This window comes from Molothrus ater, chromosome 9 (genome assembly GCF_012460135.2).
Source record: "Molothrus ater isolate BHLD 08-10-18 breed brown headed cowbird chromosome 9, BPBGC_Mater_1.1, whole genome shotgun sequence".
Taxonomy (NCBI): domain Eukaryota; kingdom Metazoa; phylum Chordata; class Aves; order Passeriformes; family Icteridae; genus Molothrus; species Molothrus ater.
The window spans coordinates 10,131,645-10,157,241 of record NC_050486.2 but is presented as its reverse complement, the minus strand read 5'-3'; the positions used below and the strand labels follow the sequence as shown (position 1 = coordinate 10,157,241).

At 37.2% G+C, this 25,597-nt stretch overlaps 1 protein-coding gene across 4 annotated transcripts in view; it reads right to left on the bottom strand.

Moving 5' to 3' along the window:
• Positions 1-25,597, bottom strand: part of CAMSAP2 (calmodulin regulated spectrin associated protein family member 2) — an 80,443-nt gene that overhangs the window by 9,191 nt on the left and 45,655 nt on the right. For 2 of the 4 annotated variants that reach the window (XM_036387535.2, XM_036387536.2), the window contains exons 5-14: positions 24,126-24,158; positions 19,868-20,009; positions 16,639-16,778; positions 10,072-10,165; positions 9,339-9,432; positions 5,733-5,803; positions 5,132-5,201; positions 2,118-4,314; positions 925-1,061; positions 209-429 (exon numbers count right to left, since the gene is read on the bottom strand). In XM_036387535.2, the coding sequence (XP_036243428.1) occupies positions 209-429; positions 925-1,061; positions 2,118-4,314; positions 5,132-5,201; positions 5,733-5,803; positions 9,339-9,432; positions 10,072-10,165; positions 16,639-16,778; positions 19,868-20,009; positions 24,126-24,158 (3,199 nt within the window). The remainder of the gene's footprint in view (positions 1-208; positions 430-924; positions 1,062-2,117; positions 4,315-5,131; positions 5,202-5,732; positions 5,804-9,338; positions 9,433-10,071; positions 10,166-16,638; positions 16,779-19,867; positions 20,010-24,125; positions 24,159-25,597) is intronic. The other 2 variants (XM_036387537.2, XM_036387538.2) reach the window with 1 other exon arrangement.

Sequence of the window (25,597 nt, the reverse complement as noted above, 5' to 3'; positions counted from 1 at the left end):
AACATTTTTGTTTGTTTATATATGCATGCATGCATAGCAGGTAAGTGACATTCATCTTTCCATTTCTATGCCAAATTTTGCTTTCCAGTTTGGACACGTGCAGTTTTAATGTAGCACAAGACTCATAAATGCTCGTGCGTGTTAGGACCAAAACCCAAGCTGGTGTTTCAGCATGAACAGACTCTTTTTCCATGGAAACATTTGTTACCTGGTGGACCTTTGATTGGTGTCTTAGGTGATTCAATATGATCTCTGTGAATAGATTTTGGACGTGGCTTTTTCTGTTTGATTGAGAGGGAACGTGGCTTTATGACAGTATCCATGTCTTCCATAAGCTTTAGTTGTTTCCTTCTCATGTATTCCTGCTTAATAAATTCTCGCCGTGCTCGTTCATCCTCCTTCTTCTGACGTTCTTCTTCTGTTTTGCGTCTAAAAAATGACCAAAAAAATTCAGCACTAGAAGCTTTCCAAATAAGGGATTTCAGCTAGCACAGTGAGGACAACACAGGCAGCAGATTTTTTGGAACTTCAATGTTCTCAAACACCAGTAAGAGACAATTGCTTTTAGATTTTTTTACAATTTTCAGAGAGTTAAAACTTTTGAGGATATTGCTACTAATAGAACCAAACACAGGTTGATGAGCTTCATTGTTGTAACTGAGTGAACATTGTGCATTTGTGCAGAAGGAAGAGCTGTGAAGAAGCTGTGCTCAGGCCAGCACAGCTCCCAGCCTGGGAGAACTACAGACTGATGCCACCTGCTGTCCTGCAGGGCCAGCTGGGCTCCTCTGCACATCTGACTCTAGCAGCAAATAACTTGGATATTAAGATGCAATTCTTTGACATGCAGGTTACACTTTTAACTAAAGAAGACATTTTTATGTTCACCATTACTGATCATTGAATTAGGACATGTAGTTTTACCTTGTCTCTTCCTTCTTATGTTCTAGTTCTGCTTCCAGCTGCTGCTTTCGAAGCAAAGTCTCTCTTTCCCTTCTCAAACGCTTCTCCAACAACGCTGCTCGTTTCATTGCCATATCATTTTCTGCCTTTTGATCATCCTAGCAACCGTTTGTGAAGGAAAAGGACCAAAAATATTAAGATCTCTAAATTCAGCAACTGATTTTGCTAAGTCATTAGACACTTAATTCTGTACACTGGGTATCCTAACATACTCTTGCAGTATTTGGAATAAGTTTATTTTTGAAGATTTTTCTTAAGACTCTTAAAAACTTCATAGTGGAATTTTTCCTTCGTGAGTCAAACAAAATTCCACATTGATATGAGAAAACTTGCTAAGTGAGATATTTTAGTTTTGAGTCAGATCCCACATAGCATAAACTTCTTCTTTCAGCTTTGGAAGAGTCTACATGTATGGACATGAAGGTAATTATCACAAACCCCAATAATTATGCATCATATAAAAGTAACTTCTGAGCAAGCCAGGTGTTTTGGTAGAACTGAGGAATGTTTCCAGACAAGCTAGGTCCATCTAGATACATGATACAAAATGTTGGGGTATTCTAAGATGGAAGTAAGTCTAGACCACTGTCTTACAATATACATAATAGTTAAAAGCCTGTCTGAATACAGCTCTTTAATAAAAAGTTTCCAAGAAGTGCACCCAAATACAAACTTCAAAAGGGAGTCTCAGCAGACTTATACATCCTTAGCCAGCTGAGAGAGGAAAAAAGGCTCTCCAAGGTGCAATTCAAAAATGTGAATAATTTTTAAAAATGCAGACTGTTATGTACTTCAAAAGCTTTTAGTTAAATTTGGGAGTGAGGTGAGGAAGTGACGGTGAGATGTGAGCACGTTTAATCAAGATCACCAAAACATAGCTTAAAAAAAAAAATCTACATTCAGTATGGATCTTCCTCACCAAGACCTCTTCCATAACTATGCATGGAAAGGGATACTCTGACATGCTCAGAACTGCAATATGATAGAATCTCACCACTCCTATTATGCCAAATTAATCAAGTCCAGAAGATAAGCCTGCACATTTAGAGTTGCAGTACTATCTGCTTTGACTTCAATCATCAGCAACATCCACGTTTCAATTAAAGATTTAAACAAAGCTTAAAGCTGACATACACATCCATTAGTTCTCTTACCTTAAAAAAGAATCCACAACATACTTTCTGGTCATCTTCAAACTGTTCTCTATCACTCTCACCTTCATATTTCTCAACAGATACCTCACTTTTTTCTGGTGGCTTCAAATCTGATAGGGAAACTTCAATTAAGTTAGCTGTTTTGGGAGCTGGAGGTGGCAAAATGGGTTGGTTTAGCTGATCTTCATTTGGGGTGAGGCAGACGGTTTCTGTGATAGGCTGAGATAACACTTCAGAAACATTAGATTCAATAGGCTTAATCTCCTTTTCCTCCAACTTCTGCTCACCCTGTTTTGGCAATTTTGGTCCTTCTTCTTTTGCTATTTCTTCTGTTGGCTTGACTTCTTTTGAAAGATTTCCCTTTAACTGAGGTTCGCTTACATGTTCACCATCATCTCCAAAGCAAACAAACGATCTGGTCTGAATGGGAACCTGACTGGGGGAAAACCTCCTCAAACGGGGAAGGCTGTCCACAGAGCGTGGCGCAGTCAAGGTACGGTTTAGAGGCGTTATTTTCAGTTCATTTGGCCTAGGAGTCCTTTGCATTTTAATGTGAAAAGAGGCATTCTTCCTGTTGGAAGATTGTGGAGATTGATGTGTAGAGCGAGGAGATTCCTGTGAGAAAGGTGCAACAGGAGCTGGAGTTCCCCCTTGCCTTGAAGAAGACTTAAAGTCCCGAATCTGCTTCTGAGGAGAAGGCTGAGGAGGAGAAATAACCCAAGCCTGTTGCTCTCTCATCTGCATCAGCATCTCCTGCTGAAGGGATAGACGTTGCATTTCTTGCTGTAGAAAGTGTAGGGAAGAGTTCAGTTTTTCAATAGATTTTGTATATTCTAAGAGATCTCCATCATTAAGATTTTCTTCTGAGGGGCTTGCTAAATTCCATTGCTTTTCAGCATCCCCAGAAGTAGCAGGAGATTTTAACCATTTGCTATGAGAATTTTCTGGGTTTTCTTTTATTAATTCTGAAGTCTTACTAGTTTGGTCATCTGATTTTTGAGTTTCTTTTTCTTTCAACCGATTGCTGTCAGTGAATACCTTCTCATCTTCAGCTCCTGCTGCTTCCTCTCGGAGAGGTGATACTCCATCCCCTTTCTTTTTCACAACATTGAGAAATGCTGTTCTTCCCATTTTCTGCCGCTGCTTTGTGAATGCAGCTTCAACTTTCTTCTTCTGTGCTTCAATGGCTCGCCTCTTTTCCTCTAGCTTCATCCTCAGCTGTACCATTTCAGAAGCCAGTAACTGTGTAGTGTCTCTTCCTTGAGGAACAGATGCCTCCTCAGGAATGTGAGCCCAAGCTACCATATGAGGGATGTTCAGCTCAGAACCTTCTGGTGTGGTTTTCTGAGAACTGCTTCCACTGCTTTTACTATCTGTGTGATTCAGCTTCCTGAATTTCTGCTCAGCAAAGCTGGTCATTTTAACCCCTGAGCTGGAAGAAGCACTGCTGCCTGCCTGTGATTTAGTACTTACTGAGCTGGGACAGGGACTTAATTGATCTCTGTGATTGCTAGCCCGCATGTCGTAATCCTGGAGAAATTTAGATGGTTCCTCCATGTCAGAGTCCATGCTTACAGTGTAATCTCTCAAAGAAGAATCCTCATCCATTGTCTCTGGGATATCTTCTGATGGGACATGTATTCCAGTATCTACCTCTGTGTTGTCAGTCACAGGACTCAGAGCACCCTTAGTGTCTGTGATTATATCTGGGGTAGTCTGATTGGGTTTAATGTTTGAATTCAAGATGCTCATTTCCCGATTGTGAAGAAAGAACCCATTTGTAATTTGGTCTGTTTGGAGAAGTCTGGGAGATTTTTCAGTGTCATGAATTATCTGCAAAGCCTCCTCAATGCTCGGTGTCTCAATCTGATTGCCAAAATCATCCAGAACTGCCCTGTTTTGCAGAGCTCCATTTGGAAACCTGTAGTGTCTGCTCTCATTGGCATTTCTTTGATTTGCATTAAGAGGCTGATTGGCCTTTGTCATGTCCTTTTCCTCTTCAATGTCTTGATTCTCCTCTTCTCCATTTACTGGTTTGAAGGACAGATTTTTTCTAGAATGCTTCGGCACACGGTTGATGTTTCCTGTAAGGCCTTCATTGCTCACAGATCTAGGAATTCCTCTGCTTGGAGCAGATGCTGGAATGCTTTTCTCTTTGTCAAAAGGAATGTCAAATGAAACTCCATGTAATGATGACCTAATAGAGATCAGAATAAAGAAAGTAACTGAGCAACTCAAGGTTATTAATAAAATAACAAAATCTTTGTATTTGGTTTTAAAATTATTTTAACTGGAAGTATTAAAGGCACTGTTAGGTGTACTTTTGCCTAGCTTCAAATATAATAAACACACATATATTTTTAGATATATATTTTTAGATGAATAAATAGATGTAAGTTTAATAACTTTTTAAAAAGCACAATAGAATAGAATATAACAAGATTTTCTTCAGACTCAGACAATGCTTTTTACTACTTTGGAATAAATTCTGGGCATTTTAGGAGTATAGGAATGGCCACCATAGATCAGAAGGAATGCGTGAAAAGACACAGTTTACACACCACTATAACTCTTACCATTTTAACTTTGGTTTGTACCCTACAGATTAAGAGTTTATGACTCTATGGTCTAACTGAAAACTAAAACATTCAGGCTGATTGTTCTTAGCATTCCCAAAATAATACAAGCTTAAATGCTACTGAGATCATTAGCCATGTTACTGTTACCACATTTAGTTCACTGTGATGAGTAAATATGAACATAGTTAACACCAACAATTCAAATATTTGAAGTATACCTCTTTTAGTGTAAAGAATAAATTATTTACTTCTGAAGATTGTTTCATATTAACCAGTTTTTAATCCATGATATGGTTTTATCTTTCTTTTTCTAATTTTTCAAGCAGCTTAAAGAATTCTCATTACAGGACACTGGAAATCCAAACTACAATGGAGCATTTACTACTACTCATAACCAAATCCAGTATTTTGAAACCAGCTTGTAAGACTCCTTACCTTTTCTCTTTGGGCCATGTCCCTACTTGCCCATCTACATAAGACATTGATGTGGACCTTCTGATGACTCCTAAGTGAAACAAAAATAGGACCCAAAGTAACTACTGTAAAAAATGATTTTAACATCACCTTCTGCTGCTTTAACAAATTTATCTGCTTCACTATTTCGAACACTGCAATGGCAAAAAAGTGTTTATAAATAAACAAATTTACAAATAAAAAAGTGAAAATACAAATAAAGCCAATTTCATCCTGAATATATATTTTATCCCTCATCCCTCAAAGAACTTACTAATGTGCAAAATATTATACAAATCCTACTAAAATATGCCATAAATACTTGTTGTAAGCCATCTTCCACATAATCAAAACAGAAGTCAAATTAAAAAACCACACACAATGCATTTGGTACAAACACAATCTTCCCACTTGTACATTTTATAAATTACAGAAGTCAATTATGTAAATGAATTAATTTTTCATGTAAAGGCGTCCCCCTATTTCTAATAAATGATGTTTGAATAAATACAAGCAGGACAGCAATTTACTCAGAGGACGACACCTGTCTCATTGCCTCTCCCAGCCCTTTGTGAATTGTTACCTGGAACAGATGAATAAGGCTGCTGGGGTGTATGCAGTTGGTGAGGGGGTGTGTAAGCTGGACTTTCCAATCTATAAAGCAAGAGACATTAACTAAGAATTAATACATCAAAAGCCACAATACAAAGGCCAACCAGTCACCCTGTTGTTGGCCAAGACAAAGACAAGATTTTATGTTATTTTTGTGATGAGAAAGAAAGTGAGGTGTAGTTCTCTTCTGGAAATATTAACTTATCAACTAAAAAGAGAACACTGTAATAACTTTGGACTGGGACTAATTCAGGTGGACCAAAAAGTCAAAAAGGTATTTTTCATACATGAACAGCGACAGACCTGCAGCGTAAGTTTTGTTAATGTACTTGTCTCCTGATTTATTTCATGCAAATGTCTCTATTAGAAGGTTCCATTTTTTAGGCTTGATTTCAGTAAAAAGTCAAAACAGACATGAGCAAAATGAGGCATCTCCTACTGGCCTCAAAGCTGAGTGATTGCAGCCAATATCACATACTTTCCATACATTTCTATTTTCAGTTGCTTAGTTCAAAACTTCTGCTTTGTGTCTGGACTGCAACATGCACTAGAAGTGGATAAAGAAGACTTTGTGATAGACATGACTTCATAAATAAATAAATACATTCACTACTAAAAGGAGTAATTATAGAGATTTCCTCTGTTTCTACTTATATAGATACTTTGTTTGGTTTACAGAGAAGGTCTGTAATTGAGTAGCTGTGTTAATCCAGGATGGGATTAAGATAATTCAATGTTTTGATCAAGGTGCTTTTTCACCATCAGAACAAAGACACATGCATAAATACACATGGATTTGTGTGTAAAGCACTTCTAGAGAAGCCAGACTTCAAACACAAGCTGGATTAAATCCTTTCATGGTTTGAATTTTGTCCACTGAATTGAATAGGACACTCCCAAACTCACCTTTTTCAGAATATTTGTCTAGTGTTATTATATTATATAAACTGTATAGTGTAGAAATGTTTCTAAATAATATTTGCAAGAAGGATATTAACATCAATTTAAGAAAGACAATCTACAAGAGCATCTTTCATAACTATATATTAAATTATTCAATATAGGTCCCCATAAATTCCTGATTTTTTGTATCAATAACACTACATGCTAGCTCCATGACATGTCTGTTTTAAATGGCATTTAAGATTTCTGTGAAAATTTTAAAATCCTAATGTCTCTAAGTTATGTTAAAAGAAAAGCATACTTTCCAAATTTAACCCCACAGCCTGTGAAAATTTGCTACCATGAAGAGAATCTATACACTTAATTTTCCTTGGGGAACAGACTGATTCTGGCCCCAAGCCTGGGCTCCATGGCAACCACAGACACTGTAACACTGCCACAGTCCCACTCCCTCCTCTGCTGGCTCTGTCTCTCCAGCCCATGCTCTGAGTCACTCCAACAGGCTAAGGCAGCAGAAGAACATTCACTTTTTCCAACTGGGGTCCTTTTTTCTGTCTTTGTGCACTGAAATAGCAACTCAAACCCCCAAGAGGGCAGGAATGCACAGGGAGGAAGGCCAGGACACAACATGCTGCAGTCAGGGAACCTGCAGCCTGTGTATGGGATTCCAACCATCTGAAATGACTTTTTGGGCCCCTCCTTTGTCCTGCAGTGATGTGTCATCAGGTTGGATGAAATAGCCTGGTTTATGAGGAGAGTTACAGCAAATGGCCTTGGGAACCCCTGCTTCAAAGGATATGTTCAAAACTTGTTCTCCTGGCTTATATGCTCAGTCTACATGAAAATAAAATCATTGTCTACAAGAGGAACACACTTTGGACACATACAGAGAAAGGATTTGGAATCCCAGCATTCAATGGTAGTAAGAAATATTACTTCTTATTAAAGTTAGCATAGATTCTGAAACACCAGAAATATACTTAGGAACCTTAAATCTCAAACCCAACCAAACTCTCACCCCTCTCTCCAAAAAAACCCATCAAAAAATCAACAGAAAAGGCTAAACAGGATTATCTGGATTGGAAATTAACCATTTGCTAAATATTCATTTAAATGCTAATTTTATCCTTTTTCTGTGTGCCAGTTTATATACATTCAATAAACCAAAATAAAACCCCGAAAATTATAGATGTACTGTAATGCTGTCTCTCATTCACTAGGTCCAGATCAGATCACTGGAAGGCTTTCTTTACCTTGACATAAGAAAGATTAAAAAGAAGGCCCTTATCATAGAAAGAATAGGTGGGAAAAGACCTTTGAGATCATGAAGTCCAACTTTAGCCCTGCCAAGGCCACCGCTAAACCATGTCTGTAAGTGCCACATGCACACATCTTAAATACTTCCAGGGATGGAGGCTCCATCACTCTCCAGGCAGCCTGTTCCAATGCTTGACAGCTGGTTTTGCTGACAAAAGTTTTGCTAATATCCAATCTAAACCTTTCCTAGTGGAAATGGAGGCTGTTTCCTCTTCTCCTATCACTTTTTCCTTGGGATAGGAGACCAATCTCCACCTGTCTACAGCCTTCTTTCAGGTAGTTGTGGAGAGTGATTAGGTCTCCCTTGAGAAATTAATGTATGAGCAGCCACAGAACATTAGGGAACAGGATGTTTCTATATTGCTTCCTAATCTGTACCAGTAATAACAAAAATAATGTTTCACATGGTCTTGGTTTTGTCTGGAATAGAGTGAATGTTCTTGCTGGTAGCTGGGCTGTGTTTTGGATTCAGAGTGAGTGCACTGTTGATAACACTCTGGTGTTTCAGTGGTTGCTCACTGTGCTCTCTCTAAGTCAAGGACTCCTCTGTGCCCCGTGCCAGCCAGGAGGTGCAGGAGGAGCTGGGAGGGAGCGTGGCCAGGACAGCTGAGCTGAGCTGGCCCCAGGGACACTGCAAACCATGGCTGCTGTGCCCAGCATGGGCTGGGGGAGCTGCCTGGGAGGGGCTGAGAGCTGCTGGAGGGAGCAATTGCACTGTGCAGCACTTGTTCTTCTGGGGGTCACTCCCCTCTCTCATTTTCATTACAATTATTATTATCATCATCATATTTTATTTTGTTTCAAATTATTAAACTGTTCTTATCTTGTGAGGTTTACACTTTCCAATTCTCCTCCCCATCAGTAGGCAATTGGGGTGGGGAAATTAATCACAGCATAAGTATTTATTTTTACCTATTTGAATTTCATGGTACTATAGTAACATAACCAAATCAAACTAAACCCATCACTCAGGGTTTTCCTTGCTGTTACCTCAGTTTAGTTTTGTTATAGCTTTTGGAAAATTTGCTGTGAATTCCAGAAAAGCAGCTTCTCCAGAGCACACCTGGTCAGCAGCTGCACTGGAAATTGAAGAGGACAAGGCCATGTGCTGAATGCTGAGGGTTGTTTTGGACACTGCTAAGAGAACAGCACTGTCCAAGTGTACAGACAAGCAGCCTGCCATGCAGCAGGGAGGGAGGGATGAACTATGGGATATTGCACAAAATTCCAGATTGTATCTGGTAACTCAATCACTGAGCTTTACAAAAAGGCAAAAAAAACCAAATTACAAAATTTGTTTGATTTTGAACAGAGAGAAGGAGATTGTGAAACAGTGCTAGTGATTCTCTGACATTACCTGGCTACAAAGTCAGAACCAGATGGACCATCCACATAATTTCTTCTGTTAGCATTCAAGCTGTGAGCAGAAGCTGCATCTTTTGCAGGTTCAGCTGCCAGGAAGAAAAAGTTTAAGTTTTATAGTTTGGTATTCAGTTAAATTACATAGTAGAAAAGCTGTCCAAAATAATCTGAAATAATGATTTTCAAAGATTTAAAGAATTTGCATTGATTCCATGATTTTTCTCAAGATCTATCTGAAAGGTGCATTTTTAAATTTGAGAATTGCTGATGGAAGATGGTGCCTTTGCACTTGGTACAAAATGAAATTTTACAATTAGCTCTCTATTCACTTTGCCCAGATTTATGATTCTTTCTCTTGGTATCTTCTCAGCAACACAAGCTCTTCAGGCTAAATTCTGTTCTTGGTTTCTTATTATATTTGTAATTCTTGCATGGGCATAAATGGATTCAAGGCTTGTTTAGGTCAGGAAAATTTGCAAGTGATTATACCACAACAATTTAAATGAGTTTTAATGAGTTTTTGGTAACAGACAACAAAATATAATTATGATTTATGAGATGAGATGAAGATTTACAATGGAAAAAGAGAACTCCTTTCCTTCTTTAAGGGGGTTGTACACTGCCAAATCCTGTTAACTAAAATATTCACTGCATCTGTGAACACAATGGCAATCTGTACACATACATATCAAAACATGCATATTAAGGCCGATCCATAACATAATTACCTTGGGGATGCACAACAACACGGGGTTGTACAAATGATGGCTTCACCACTTCAAACCACCAGAACAATTCTGCCATGAACACCATGTAATTGCTCTACATGAAATAAAAAAAACATGGAGAGAAATTGATGTTAGAACACAAGCCTGCAAGTAAATAGATTAAGCAGCATTTGGGAGATGACTCTGTGTTTCAGCCAGTTTACAATCTCAATTTATTTTACCATCTCCACTGTTTTTTTAGAAATAGAGACCAGTACAACTGATCTGAAGCACCAATACATAACTTGACCAGATTGCAACCAATTGGGTTGAAATGTTTCATAACAAGCATATGCTCATGCCTGATGTCTTGCAGGGAGGGCAGAGAGGAGCAGGATGGGTGGAAAAAAATGCCTGCCAAAGATCAGCCATTTCCACTAAAAACCAGCACTGAAAAGCCCATTGCAAGGGCAGATAACACTTTTTTCAGAGATTCTTAACACGAAAAAGTATGGTGGCCCTTTGTTTTAGATGTTAGAAACTGATTTTGGCTTTTGTGTTAAGTATGTGCATCTGTCATGCTTGTGAAGTTCTACCCAAATTTACAAGCCTTTAATGCAAAACAAAAAACAGCAGCAGAGTTTCTTGACTGCAGGTTAGAAAAAGGTTTTAGCTCCAAAGGTTTATGCACTGCTGATGTTCACATTACACAGCTATGAAACACACAGTGTGGGAGCCTCCAGATTAAACAGGAGTGGAAAAACAGATGAAAAGGAAAAAACAACTGGTGACAAACTGCATCGACAACAACAACAAAAATCAATAGAGGAAAGCCAGGCAGGAGCAGTTGTTTCTGCTGCAAGAACATAGGAGGAGTGCAAAAAGCCCAGAAGGTTGTTGACTGTGGAGGCTAAAGAGTTCAGAGGCCAAAGCTTCTGCATCTTCAGTGCCACTTCATATCTAGAAATATCAGCTGAAGGAGATCAGCAAATATCCAGGTTTGAGCTGGCTCAAACAGGTGCACAGACCTTTGCCACCAGTCTTACAAAGTCTGAAGATGTAAACAATGCTTATACATTAAACTGGGAAGCTATAATTAAACAACTTTTTGATTCTAAGGGTTTCTTTCAAAAATTTGAAACAAAAATGTCATTCTAATTCAAAAACAAATCACAGGCATTAAGGGTAAGAAAGTAATTTTAAAATAAAAAAAATATTTACTAAAAACCCTTTGATAATAAATGAGATAATTTAAATTCTGCATCAGTATATTTGAAAATATAATTTTGAGTATCTGTTTCACACTTTTGCTTCAGATTTCTTTTTCCTGAAGATTTCTAACATAGATAAGCCTATACTTCAGCAAAGGGATATTCAGACCAAAAGCTACTCCTACACTATACTATATGGTGAAGGGATCAGGCAGATGTAGCATAGCTATTACACAGAAGTTATAAATAGAATAGGAAAAACCCCATTGCTGTTTATTCAGCTTGACAGAACTGAATGAGGAAAAGTGCATAGCAGAATCTTTTCCATTCAAGTTAATGTCAAGCATAGCATTTCAGTACCACACACAGATTTCATTAGGAAGCTTAGACCAAGAAAAAAACAGATGTACTTCTCAGACGAATATGATTTTTAATACTACAATTAAAATATTAATATTATAAATTCTCTCTGAATACCTTCCCCTTTCCCTTGCCTCTCCTTAAACTTTCATCTTTTTGACTTAATCTTTTAGTAAAAAATTAAATCATAAAATGTTTTAATTATAACTTTGTCCCCATCCAAAATAATATTGCATTTAAATACTCCAATTTCTCGTGTTTATGTTGAAATGCTGCATTTCAACAAATAATAGACACACAACAGTGTGATTATTTTATGAAGGACAGATATTCCTTCTGAGAATATCTTCTGTGCAGTGCTGAGCTGCAAGACAGTTTGCTTTTCTGAAGCCACCAAAGCAGTATTTTACTGAACTAAAAATGAAAGTGCTGCACAGCCCACTGAGAACAGAGGCTATTTAGATCTCTGATGGTGAGCCATCATGATGGAAATCACATTTTCTCACAGGTTATTTTTAGTCAGAACGATCGAAGGGAAAGACTGATGATCAGTGACAAATTTTTTTGGAAAAACTAGCAGTGGGTCTGTAGTAATGTTGCTATTCAGAATTCAAAAGAATGTAGATATGATTTCCATAGTTTTCTCCCTTGATTATGGTGACAGAAATTCTAACAGCTTGCCATATGATTATCACATGCACTTACACACAACAATATTTTAACAGTAATAAAAACTAAGGAAGCTCTGAGCAGTCCAGGCTGGCTCAAGCCCCCTGAACAGCAGATGGCAGACTTGCAGCTTCAGAGATCATTGTTAGCTAAACATTCTCATTTAATTTAATTTCATTTAATCTCATTTATTTTCAAATACTTCAAATAAATTATACCCTCCTAACACCTCACCTATAGGTTTTAGATCTGCATATTTAGAGAATAACCACAATATCATACATACAAATGATACATGTAATTTGTCACCAGGCTTGCATCCACTAAAATTGGGTGTGAGAGCAGCCTTAGAAACTTTTAGAATTTTTTTCAAAATGAACATAAAATACACCATTAAATTTTTACCATGATGCACATGAAAATCTCTGTTCAGTGGGCCAGGAAAGGTCACATGCAGTGTAAATCTACAGCTTTTTTTGTTATACAAGTGCAAACATAAATGCTTCAAGACTGCAGAAAACTGGAGTGTCACAAAGTGTCTCGAGAAGGCCAGACTACAGCTGTGTATGATCCAAGCACTACCAGTTTGTCCTCTGTCCTGCCACAGGCTAATAAATGCCACAACAAGTCAGTTTTCAAATCCACTTGCCTTGTTTCGGAGCAGAACTGAGAGGGAAGAGCGGCCGATTAACATCAGTGAAAGCAAACCACGCTGCTTCCCTTTAAATAATGAGTCAGGAACATTTGGTCCCTCTCAGGGAGAAACTGCCTCAAAAAACTGTTCCCTAGGTGAATCTTACTTTTAATTCCTGATCCTCAATCGTTTTAACCCAGCCAGATGGGAAGGAAATGGCTGAACTGACTCCCACCATACATAATAAGTGCCTCGCCAAGCAGAGCCAGCTGCTCTCCCAGGTCCTTAAGGGGTTCCAGTTGCCAGTTCAGGCTTAGGTGAGCAGCCTGGCTGGCAGTGGGAGGGAAAGCTGTGCAGCATGTGTGGACGTTGTGCAGCCCTGAATTTCTAGGATTTATCTATGCAATATACTTGAACACTATTTTTCACATCTCTGGTGCTGATTACAGCCTCTGCTTATGTTATTTACAAATAAACATCATCAATATTACATCAGAAAGTAAAAGTATTCAAAACTGCTCAAGTGCAATAAATATTTTTTAATATAAATCACAGAATGACTAGGTTGGAAGAGATCTTCAAGATAATCAATACTTCAGATATCATATACTCCAGTTCAGCAGTGGGAAAAAAAAAGAAGTTCTGGATCTGAATCAAAAAGGATTTGACAGGGCAAATGTTTTTTCTGCCACTCTGGTTAGTAATCAGGTGCAAAAATAAGGTACCTATTCTATATGCCTAGTTGTGATTCTGCAAAGTTTGGAGTCTGGCCCACATCTAGGTCAGAGGAACGCCCTTTCAGCCAAGACACAGCAATCATCTCTCACATTTGCGTCATTTCACATTCTGAACGCTTTCATTCCAACAAATATGCCTTCTGCATGAGCTTGGGTGAGCAGACTCTCCAGACCTCAGCACAGAGCAGCCAGAGAAGACAGACTCAAGATTTCTATTATTTCTGCTTGTTAAATATGTAGGGAGGATTCAGAAAACATTGTGATTATTTTTATGTAATCACTCTCGACTTCTGTTTGTCTGTCTCAAAGGATAACAACCAAGAACCAGTATGGTCCTCTCTTGGTGCCTCAAGCATCCATGGAATGTATTGAAATATTTTTTTCTTTAATATCAGTAGCCCTGCCTTAGTAAACATCTTATGAAGAACTTTACAAATGCATTTTTCTAAGAGGAGAAGAAATGGGCAATAAGGAGCAACAAAACTTTCTGCTTCCTTTGATAATGACACATTAAAGCTGTCTAGAAATCCAGACAAAGCTTATTTCTCCTCTGTGCTAAACCAGAACTAAGCCAACAGTTTCATCTGCTGGGAAATCTCAGAGCCTCTATCAAAGACTTAGGATGCTTAAGTGAAGTCACTGTGTTTCTGTGCATTTTGATGGAAAAACTGAAATCAGGCAGTATCACCTTGGTCAAGTGCTGCACTAAATTTCTGCATCATATCCTGTCTCTAACCTCCCTTGATTTAATGTACCAGGACAGTGCAGGGTGCCCTGGGAAGAATGTAAGATATGCAGTTTGTGCTGGATCACTTAAGAAGAGGTTCTGCTCTCTTCCTTCTCAAGAACCAGCAGCAAGCCAGGATACCTACTGTACATTCTAGGACCACACAAGGCACAGCACTGTAATTCCAAAAACTCTGCTGTGATTTTTTTCTTGAGGCTTTTTCCAGTAAGATATCAGCAGTTGGTATTTTTTACTTTTTCTGTCACCACTAGGAATGTAAGAGGTTTGTAAGCCAAAAGCACAGTGGCACCTACTGTGCAATATGAGCCACTCTGAAAACAGACAGGAATTTCTACTTATTAACAAACACACATCTCAACAAATCCTAAGACTTCATACTATGTACATTTTGTAGGCTGACATGAGTAGCTTCCACAAACCAGTGTAACTCAATCTGCAATATTTAAAATATTCATTCACAATACAAGGTTTTTTTTAGTGACAATAAAATTCATTGGAGAATAAACATTTTTTTAAATTTACTCTACTCAGATGCACTGGAAAACTTAGGAGGAACTCCTTTAACAATGAATTTATTTTTCAAGCAAATTAATTCTTAACACTGGAAAAACAGAATTTACTAGCTGAAGTTTCCATGCCAAGTTTTAGAAGAAAAACATGGCAGGCTTGCTTTGTAGCATTTACATCTAAATAAGCATCCATGCCACAACAACTTGTAAAAACATGATCACAAAAGGGCTCTCTCAGATCTAGAAATACTCTAACTCTTTGAAAGAACTCTAAATCCTGCCTAAAATCAGTGTTCAGAAACAGCAAAATCACTAAATTCAAAGTGTAAAGTCTGATGCATTGGATATTGACAAAATATTTACTATAGTTTGTTTTTTTGTAATTGAAATTTCCTAGTGCAAACCTACTGGTTTGAGAAATAATTCAAGCCATTACTATAAAAAAGCTATGACTAATTGTCATGAATCAAAACAAGAATAATTAATTGCATTTATCCCATGTATCTGTGAGCAGTGAGAAACCATGAAGATGCAGTGAAAGAGTCCTGCTGGAGCCCCCTGAGCGTGGCTGTAGGACAGGAGTGCAGCCAAGGCAGACTGCAATGCAGCAGAGGTAGATCCCTGCATGTGAAATTTAACAGCACCAAAAGCTGCCTGAAAGCACTCACTGCACAACTCTGCATACACAAAATAAACCAGCAACAGCTAAGGAGTCTAGACTTCGGTCCCTTACTCACCCTGGCAGCTCATGACTTATTTGGAAAGGATTGGGTTCAACCCTACAGGAGACAACAAAGCTGTATGCAAGCTCTGGCCTCTGTGACTCTGCTTGTGAGATTGCTAGAAAATCATAAAAGCAGTGAAATGACCCAGATATTTAGAAACCAATTACATCCCATCTGCAATGGATATGCTGACTTCAGAAAAATAATATTTCATTCCCTAAAGGCAAGCCAACAAGAATCTTAAGCAATTGAAGTGTGTTTTATATAGAAGAAAGTCTTGGTGAAACATAATAATGAAAAGTTAAAATTACAATTAGGCAAGAAATCGTTCAGTTGCTCCTTTTCTTTCTGCACAGGCTTAAAGAATTACAGAATAATGTTTTATTTTCCTCTTTCTAAAAGAGCAAAATCTTAGATTGATGGAATACACTTAATTGCTTATTCAAACAACTGTATTTGTTGGAATTGTGTTGCTGCTTGTATTTGGGGCATCAAGCCATTGGTTGTTCAAAAATTTAACTCAGAAATTTACACTTTTACAAAAGTAAAAGAACTTTAAGATTAAAACCCAAGAAATGGTGTATACAGAAATGAGTAAGAACAGTGAGTAATAATTCCATAAACAAGTCCTTAATATTTCCACCCTTTGTTAAGGCCTTGATGCATTGAAACTAATGCAGATCACTATTACATATCAACAGAAATATTGCAGATTACAGACTTCAACTATTAATTAATAAGAAAAAAGATAAAGTGGGAAATAGTTTTGCACAAAATCAAAGTTCTTACACATCCTTTTTAAAAAATACTTTGAAATTACTAGGAAAACGTAATGGCCAAAAGAAGGTGGCTTTTCATTCTGCTGAAATTTGTGTCTTGCATGCTATATCACAAGAGAAGTCATACAGCAGCAGACTATAAAAGACTGAACACATCACTAACAAAATAGTTCTGTGGATGTTGCTTGCATTTTTATTTAATTGCTTTATTTTTACCTTTATTGAAGAAGCTGCATAGAGCATATCCTCAAGACTGAAATGGCAACACTGGTTGAGGTATTCCTGACAAAATTCTTGAATCAGCTGTAGATTATACAGGCTGTCAGCCAAAGACATTGTATCTTTCAAACAAATATCTAAAATGGAAGAAAATAAGCAAAGATTAGATACAACTCCAGATTTCCAAAAATTGCTTTTTGGCTTTTACTGATTCAGGAGCATTTACTGGATAATTTCAGACATAATTTCTACCCCACCTCTCCCCACCAGAGACTTTTATTTTTCTAATTCAGAAATGAAAGAAATTATTAATTTACATTTTATCTTTGCATTTCTAAATATTTAGATATTTTTGTAAAAATTATTTTTGTTTTTCAATGTTGAGAAGTTAATTTGTTTCCCTTTTGCCTTTTGTGAAAATGTAAGTTATTCTCTCACCCCAACTATTCCCATGTAATGAAAAAATACATCTAATCACTAATATATTTTTTTATAATTAGGTTTTCTATAGAGCAATGGCAGTAAGAAATAGACACAGTTTTGCATACATTTCTCTGTACATATTAGTTCTTTGTCTTTAGCAAGGACACATTTTAGCATCAATAAGCCTGAATCTTCACAAAAAACCAGCCTGGTCTTAGGTACTCGTGTTTGTGCATTGAGATGTTTGAGATGAGATTTTCCAAGGAGCTGAAGGCTGTTATATGAATTATCACTCTCTGAAAGTGCTATTTAAAGACAAAGAAGTGGTGGCTGTGAACAGACTTGTGTAGTTACACAGTATTCTCTGCAGATAGTCTCTGTTGTCTTTTTATAATTGCTTCTTGCAAAGGTAAGTAGCAATAATAAGTCCCATGAAAAAAAGACAGTCCTCAAAAAAAAAGGACTGAAGAAAAGAATTAATCATACTTCCAGAGCATGCATCAGATTTTATTGCCAAAGCAACAATGTATGACAGAACTCCACATAAGTTTTGAATTGTTAAGGATAAGAAGTTCCTTCATAAAAGAAATCTACTTTGATCCCAGCAGGATAAGGACTCCCACACTGAAGAAAATCAGACATAGTCCATAATTCCAAGTCCACAAATGATCAGTAGGAAAAAATGTTTGGCTAAACTGACTGAAATGAGATTAACGTGAAGTCATACATTTGAATCTAATAAAATTCTAATGTGATTCACTGACTGAAGGTGATATGGAGCAGGGAGTTATCAGGTATTAGCCAGTGTAGACATGTGTGCCTTTGGCATTATGCAGCTATGAAAAAAACAAACATGATGCTAAAACCTATCAGAAAATTCATTTCCAGCAGTGACAGAGGAGCACTAAACAAAGCAGGAATGGGATGTCTGGATTTTTCTGTACGATTATAACCCTCTACAGTCAAGATCAATAAACCCAAACTAGACAAGCTGCAGAGGAAGACTGTTGAGGGTAACAATGAGAATGGAAATCCACTTCAGCAAGGGAGACTGAAAAGGCTTGGTTCAGTAGCCTGGGCTAAAACAAGAGGGAGAAAACAAATCAAAAATGTGAACATCGGATTAGAAACTATTCAATCCAAAGAACACTGCTGCAGGAACAACAAAGGCACAGAAGACAGGTTACATAAAAACCAAGAATAGGTTGGTAAAAAACAAGAATGAAATTTAAAATCATATAAAAAAAAGGAACAGTGGGTAAGAAGAGTACAGATTTTCAACAGTTTGGCAGTTTTAAGATAGAACAAGATAAATTCAAGAAAGGGATTATATAATTTCGTACAATAGTCAACTTCTTGACTCAATGGGAGTCCTTTCTAGTTCTGTATTCCTTCAAGGAAACCTAGATTTGAAAGTGAAATGAAGACTTAATGAGAAGAATTTAGCTATTTCAGACAACAGAGAACCCTAAAATACTTTTTCTTTTTTGTTGATGCATTTTTAAGCATTTTTGCATATGTATTTTTATTACCCACCTTCTTCAGTTTCAGTACAGAACAAAATCTCAGTAAAATTCAACATGCATCAAAAACTGTATTACCTAAGTACAGGGAAGATGAGCAGAATCTTATTAAAGTGTTTCCAGTTGCTTTGTAGTACCTTTGAATTTACTTCTGAGACAATGACATGCACATTTCTATCTTTAGGGAAGATGATGTCAGGACACCTAACAAGAATATTAAAACTGAAGTTCCAAAGCTGACATGTGCCTTGCCCTGCTCAAAGGCAGATGCTGGGGGAAGGTGCTGGTCAGGCAAGGCACACAAGACCTTTCAGAGTGTCTCTGTTCTCAGCCATGCTGGAACAGGACAGAGGCACCAGGTGTTACCACAGACAATCCCACCCAAGTTCTAACTCTTCCCTAATCTCATATAATAGTATGCATTTGGCTGCAATATTTATGTAAATTGTAAGTTCTATTTATCAAAATTCTCAAGCTGCAGAATAAAGGTGAATGAATGCATCATTGCGCCTTTCATCTTCAATGCCTCCTGTGCTGAAAGCTCCCTATAAAGTGGTTGTGAATATGAATTCCAGATTTCAGTCCTTAGCAAGCTCTAAACCCTTCTTCATATTCCTGAATTTCTCAGGATGTTTCTGTCTAAGTGTTCCCACGACATCAAAGGTATGATAGAAAGAACACAGGCAGAAAATGATGGGTGTTAGCTGCCAAGACATTCTACAGCTCTTGGTTGCCAAGAGGAAGGTATAACTTTACCAGGCTTCTGAGCAAAAGAATGGGATGAAGCTGCTCATCATCACAGACAATGCTATTATAGAACAGCATGACAGCAATACATTCTACACTATACATTTTTGGCTACTCTATAAATGATTCAGATAGGTCTCAGGTGAACTAAAAGCTCAGAATACAGAGCAACTATTTGCCATGCAGTGAAGCTATGCAGAGCCTAGCTCTAAACTCCTCTCAGTTTTATATCTGTAACTGCTCAGATGCACAAAAAGCACTTATGCAGCTTCAAGAATAAGAGTTTTGCAGGTAGTTTCAAGTATGTTAATTTTAGTGTGGCAATATAAAAGCAAGCACATCAGGGAAGGACATCTGGGCTCCTTTTATTTAAATATAAAAAGAAATAGGCTCAAAGTGTATATTAAACCCACCAAATTCAAATTATGCCTGCTGTATACTGCATTTAAGCACCTTCTTTCACACAGTTCTCAAACACAAACATTTAAACTTTTATGGCCATGTATACAAGTTGAGAGACATGCCAGACATACCCTCCAGTTTAATGATATCTGGGCAGTAGAAGTGGATCAGGGCTGCCAGAGCACAGCCATCTGTACCATCCTTCAGCAGATTCTCCACCAATGGAATGCAGGGCAGCTGCTTCAGCAACGTTTGCTCCTTCCGGTAACGCGCCTACAATTTGAAATGGACACATTTAGAGAAACAAAGGCTCTGAAACATATGAAGAAACAGAGCCATATTGTAGGTTTTACACTGTTAGTGAAGAAGCAGCATTCAAGAAACAGCTGAATATTCTCAGTATTCTATTTCCTAAAACTATTCATGCCATGCTACATTTTGAACAGGACAATATAGGATCTAATATCTAACAATTATCTTAATATCCAAGAGGAAAGGAACAATGCTAACACTGAGTTTAGTCTTCAAAACTACCAAGTTTTGATGATCTCTCTATAGCACAGTAAACTAAATAACATTCTATGCCTTAATTAAAATTTAACAGTCATTATTATATGATCAAAAATTATCTGTGTGCAAAGATAGAGACAAATCCTCAGCTACTGCAACTTCAGTTTACTGGCAAGTCACATGGCTCTGAAGTTAGCACACCTAAGTGTCTTGCCCAAAATCTTATTCATACAACTGACTCAATGACAAATTCAGAAACAAGGAAATGTGCATTTGATCAACTCCATTTTTATTACTAGCACGTGTAAGCAGTCATAAACATAAAGAAATATTAATGGTCAATGGTTATGACCATGCAGTAATAAATGGAAATATTTAAAAAAAACCAGTCAGCATATAAAGACATCCTTAGGTTAGGATGTCAATATAGCATTTATCTGCAGTGAATATATTTTCAATGGGTTGTGGGTGTTTTATGTGGTAAGAGAGGAGGGCTTACTGAAAAAATGGACTTAACATCATTCCTATTTTTTTCACTTCTTCCTGAGAAAACAAATGGAGATGGAAGAAAGTGGTATAGCTTTTAATTTGTTAGTATTATTTACCAAAACCTTTTTAATACAGTAGTGAAGGGTTACTGCTGTACTCACACCACAGAACTACCTACGAGCAGCAGAGTGTTTCTGAGTTAATCTTGTGCTCTTTAAATGCATCTATACCCACTGAACTGCAAGTCTCCCTGCAGGGACTCTCAGAAGTCTTTGTGGAAATCACTCTTCCCAGCAAGGCTAAAACTGACTGTTCTTACCTCCTACTCTCCACCTTTTGGCTGTGCTGGAGCAATTACTGATGGGACTGTACCCAAACCATTGCTCCAGCTACAGCAACTCCCTCCTCCTGTGCAGTGAATGAGTGCATGAGCAGGGATGGAGGTTTTATGGAGGGGTAGGAATTGTTTAGGCCAACTGTGCATGCAAAAAGGTCTGTGGAACCACAGACTAACCCTGAGGGCTGTACTTACTGTCACTGGATTTCTGTCAAGGATCACGTGGCTTTATTTTAGTGAATGTCAGTGTCCCCTAACTGGCCTAAGAACTAAAAGCCTAATCTGGCAACAGCAGCCACATCAGTTCTAGAAAAATAAAGGGCTTGTGCTTGGCTCAGAGAACTTATACCTCAACCAATTAATATTTTAAAAACCCCCTGAGACTTACTTGTTACTTCATGCTTTTAGTGTAGTCGTATTTGTGTGCCAAATATGCTTTATAAAAATGAAAATCCCATTTTTGTGTGCTAGATGAAACATTAACACCAAACAAAAATCATGTTCCTGTTATGCATTATGCATATTCTTTTCTTCATGTTCCTAATACTCCCTAGTATATATAATGAAATAGGTCAATTATAATTGCAGTGAAAGTTTAATCTCTCTCACTCTATGGCAACCCAGTGACCCACTATGATGAAAATGCTCTAAGTTTCAAATTCCATGTTATTATGTCCATGTATGTCCTCCTCAACATGACTGAAATTAAGTCTATGAAATACCACAATTTAATTATGATTAAGAATCAATAATAGTAAAAGATACAGGTACAGATGGACTGAACATTATGATTCTACATGCTCTGTTTAATTTATATATTCTTTTGAATAGTGTCTTTTAATGGAGTATTCAAAAATATTTGAAACTGACAATATAGTGGTGTTGCACAGTAAATCCTGTGAAAAAGTACACTGCACTTTGATGATGCCTTCACTGGCCTCATGAACAGTGCCCACCCATGCTAGAAACTGTGTCATATCTTTGAAGTGGACATAGAGGATTTAAGTCATTGTAGAGAATGCCAGGCACATTACTTCAGGAAAGATAAACTCATAAAACCTGATCTGCTAGGTTCATTACTGTATAGCAGGCATCATATTTCATTTCGGTTGAAAAAATAAAAGAAATTATACTGAAAAAATGAAAGACTCTGGTAATTGCACTGCATTTTAAATAAACTTCCATTTGAAGAAACTCTTCTCATCAGCTGCAGTGTTTGCTACTAAATTTATATATACAATAATGCAAAAGATGAACTTCTACATTATAAAGCTCTAGAGATAATTGAAATGTAAATGTTAATACAGGCATCTTGTTTCTGAGATTCTAAACCTTCCTGATTTAGCATCTTTGAGCTTATTCCACTTAACCTAGTCTAGGTATAGTCAAGACACTTGCCTAGAAACAAGGTCAGCTAAAGACAAACCAACAGCACACCAGCTACTCTGTCCTAAGTGCTTGTGTGTATTCAGAGCTAATCATTCAGAATGAATGCTCTTACACCTTTACCATACAGTAGCTAACATGTTAGTAATGTACTTATCAGAGTTTTTAGCTGCCTCTGTGGTCAGGAATATCTGTTACTATGAAATGTGCTCTATTCTAAAGGGGAGAGACAGAACACTGGCTCAAGTGATAGAGCAGCCTGAGTATTATCAGTAGCACTTGGGGTTTAACTGCATCTCTACTGAGCTAACAACACAAAGTAACAAAATACCACTAATTCAAGTTGCTTACAGATAACTGGCAGGCAAACTGGAGTTAGCTTCTCAACAGATGGAGTATTTTAGAGTTGAATATCATTTTATGCAAAGGAAGATACTCACTAGTAAACCAACACCACAGACAAAAACAGAACACAGACATTCTGAAACTGTTTTCAAGTAACCTTACTTTGACAAAATAAGACAAAAAAAATTGTGATATCATGGTCCATCTTATATTTTTTTCTGCATTATTCCCTCCAATTAGTTACACTCCCTTAACTCCAAAACAAAATTAATGGGCTGTACAGTGAGGAGCAGAGTATCTGTGTGTGTCACAACTGTAATAGATACCTCTACAGAGCAATTGCCCACAGAGCCTGTCAGTAGTCTGAACACTGCTCAGCCTGCTGGAGACAGTACCTTTAAATTACTTTTCCAGACACAGAGTAATTTTTCTTGTTGCCTACATGCAACTGCCTTGTTATTTTCAATTTCCTTGCAATGTAAGGACAGTGATTCATTAGTTGTGGCAACAAACATCTGAGGGACTGCTAGATCAATTATTTGTTAATCTTTAGAGCATGATAGATGGGAATTAGTTCTTTGGAATTCAGATCAGAAGTATGCAATTCTGCATATACCTTAAGAGCTGTTCCCAGCCAAACCTAGCCAAATAAACAACCTGAATGCACATCAAGTGTGAATTCCTACATGATAGAGGAAAGTAATGATAACCCCAAGGAGACACAGCACAGAGAAAAAATTTTATATTATTGCAGATATGAAAAAATATTTTTTATTACTTTTAGTGAAATTATAGTCTCACTAAAAGTAGGCTGCTTTGGGTCATTTTGTGTGGGGAGAGATTAACAGCAGTCTTAAATCAGCTGAAAAAATGGGGAATTCTAGATGAATGGTGGAATGATTGCATATGCTTAGAATAAATAAGATTTCAGATTGCATGTAGCATCAACAATCAAAAGCTACTTCTGCAAGTCTCTTTTTAGAAGACAACTGGTATCAAATAGCATGTGTTTACTGAAAGTTTATGAAAAAGTAATTTATAAATGTTCATAGGACATGATTTAATAACAGGTAGCACTGCCTCGTACAAACACACTGACTGCTTGAAAAGTAATTCCTTATCCAGCATCATATCTCATGTTTCTTTTGCACAGATTACCTTGCAAAACAGGCTTCTGCAGGTATGCACTCCTTTGCAGGGCAATCTCTTATAAAATTGTCTCACACAGATAAATGAAATGAATGATTAGACCAGCATGACATGGACAAAGCCATTCCCAAAATAAGCAATTTGATCAAAGTGAAGCAGTTGGGCAAACTTACAGGAACCAGTTTCCAAAACCATTTGGTAGGAGACTTCATAGGAAGCAGTAGGAAAAAAGGATAAAAGCAAAAAGCAAAGGAAAAAAAAAAAAGGAACATTTTATCAGATTTCATAAATTACTTTTATAAAGCAATTTTCTTTAACATTCTCAGTTTTGTATAACAGTGAGTTGTAATTTAATGGCAAGCATAAGTGCACTGTAACCTCTGCATATTGAGCTAATTAGCAGCAATAACACTGGAGAAATATGTCTGCACTCTTTGTAGATCAACATTATCATTTTCCCACATGAACAGCTAAGATTGTCAGATCAATGCAGTTTTATGAAATGCTTTCACACATCTAATTGTACTCTACATATGCAATCCGACTGAAGAATTCATTTGAGACTTGAAGTCATGATATCACAAGTATCAAAATGAACTCCAGCAGCACACATGGGGAAGCAGGGAAGCTAAAGCAATGAAAAAAGGGATAAACACACTGTAGTACAGTACACCCAACTGCAGTGCAGCTTGTGTTAGTTTCTTCAAGCCAAACAGTAACATTCAACAATATTTTTAAAAAATCTTATGACAGTTTTCAGGACAACAAGAGGTACAGGCAGTTATATTTTTACAATGACAAATCACATTAGCATCAGCTGCATGATGTGCAATGACCTGAAATGTAGATGGAGTTTTGACTACTGGCAGAGGAATTATCAGAACTAATACATAAACCTCTAAACTCCTACACAAACAAAAAAATACTAATCTGAGGCACACTGATTTTTTTCTACTCTGGCATAATTCTTCTAGTATTAAGAATAAAAATATTATGTACCAGTACTATAAATACACACAGAAAATGTCACCACTCCATCAATTTCATTGTAGAAAAATAAAAAATCAAAACCACTACCAAAGTGCAGGAAACAATTTATTTTGTTTTTTATGAAGATAAATATTTTCTGGAAATGATAAAAATGCAGTTTAAAGCTACCACGGAACAAACTGCTATGGAACCTTATTATTTTATGTAGTTGTTAAAATACTGTGCTTCTACAAAACCTTGAAAGCAACTGTAGTAATGATGCAGAGCTTTTATGGAAAAAAGCTATTGTGCACTAACTGGTGTGCAGTGGTAACACAGCTATTCTCAACATCCCTCTCCTCCATTTCACTGGATTGCAGCAGGAAAGAATCCCAAAGGCACTTAGAAGGAATCAACTACAAGATGCAGTGTGTGGCTCTGGACATTTCTGTTATACCCTTTACACAGGATTCACTTTCTCTTAATCTCACTAAAAAATAGTCAGTGTATGGAAACAAATTATCTTAATTTTCAACTGCAATCAGGAATACTAAAACCTATTATAAAGCAAGCTTTTGGCTAAATTGGCTGAGATCAGACCTAGGCTGCCTTTTATTCTATTTAACACTTACAGGAACATTGTTGTTGCATTTATCAAAGTGCAGTGTATTTCAGC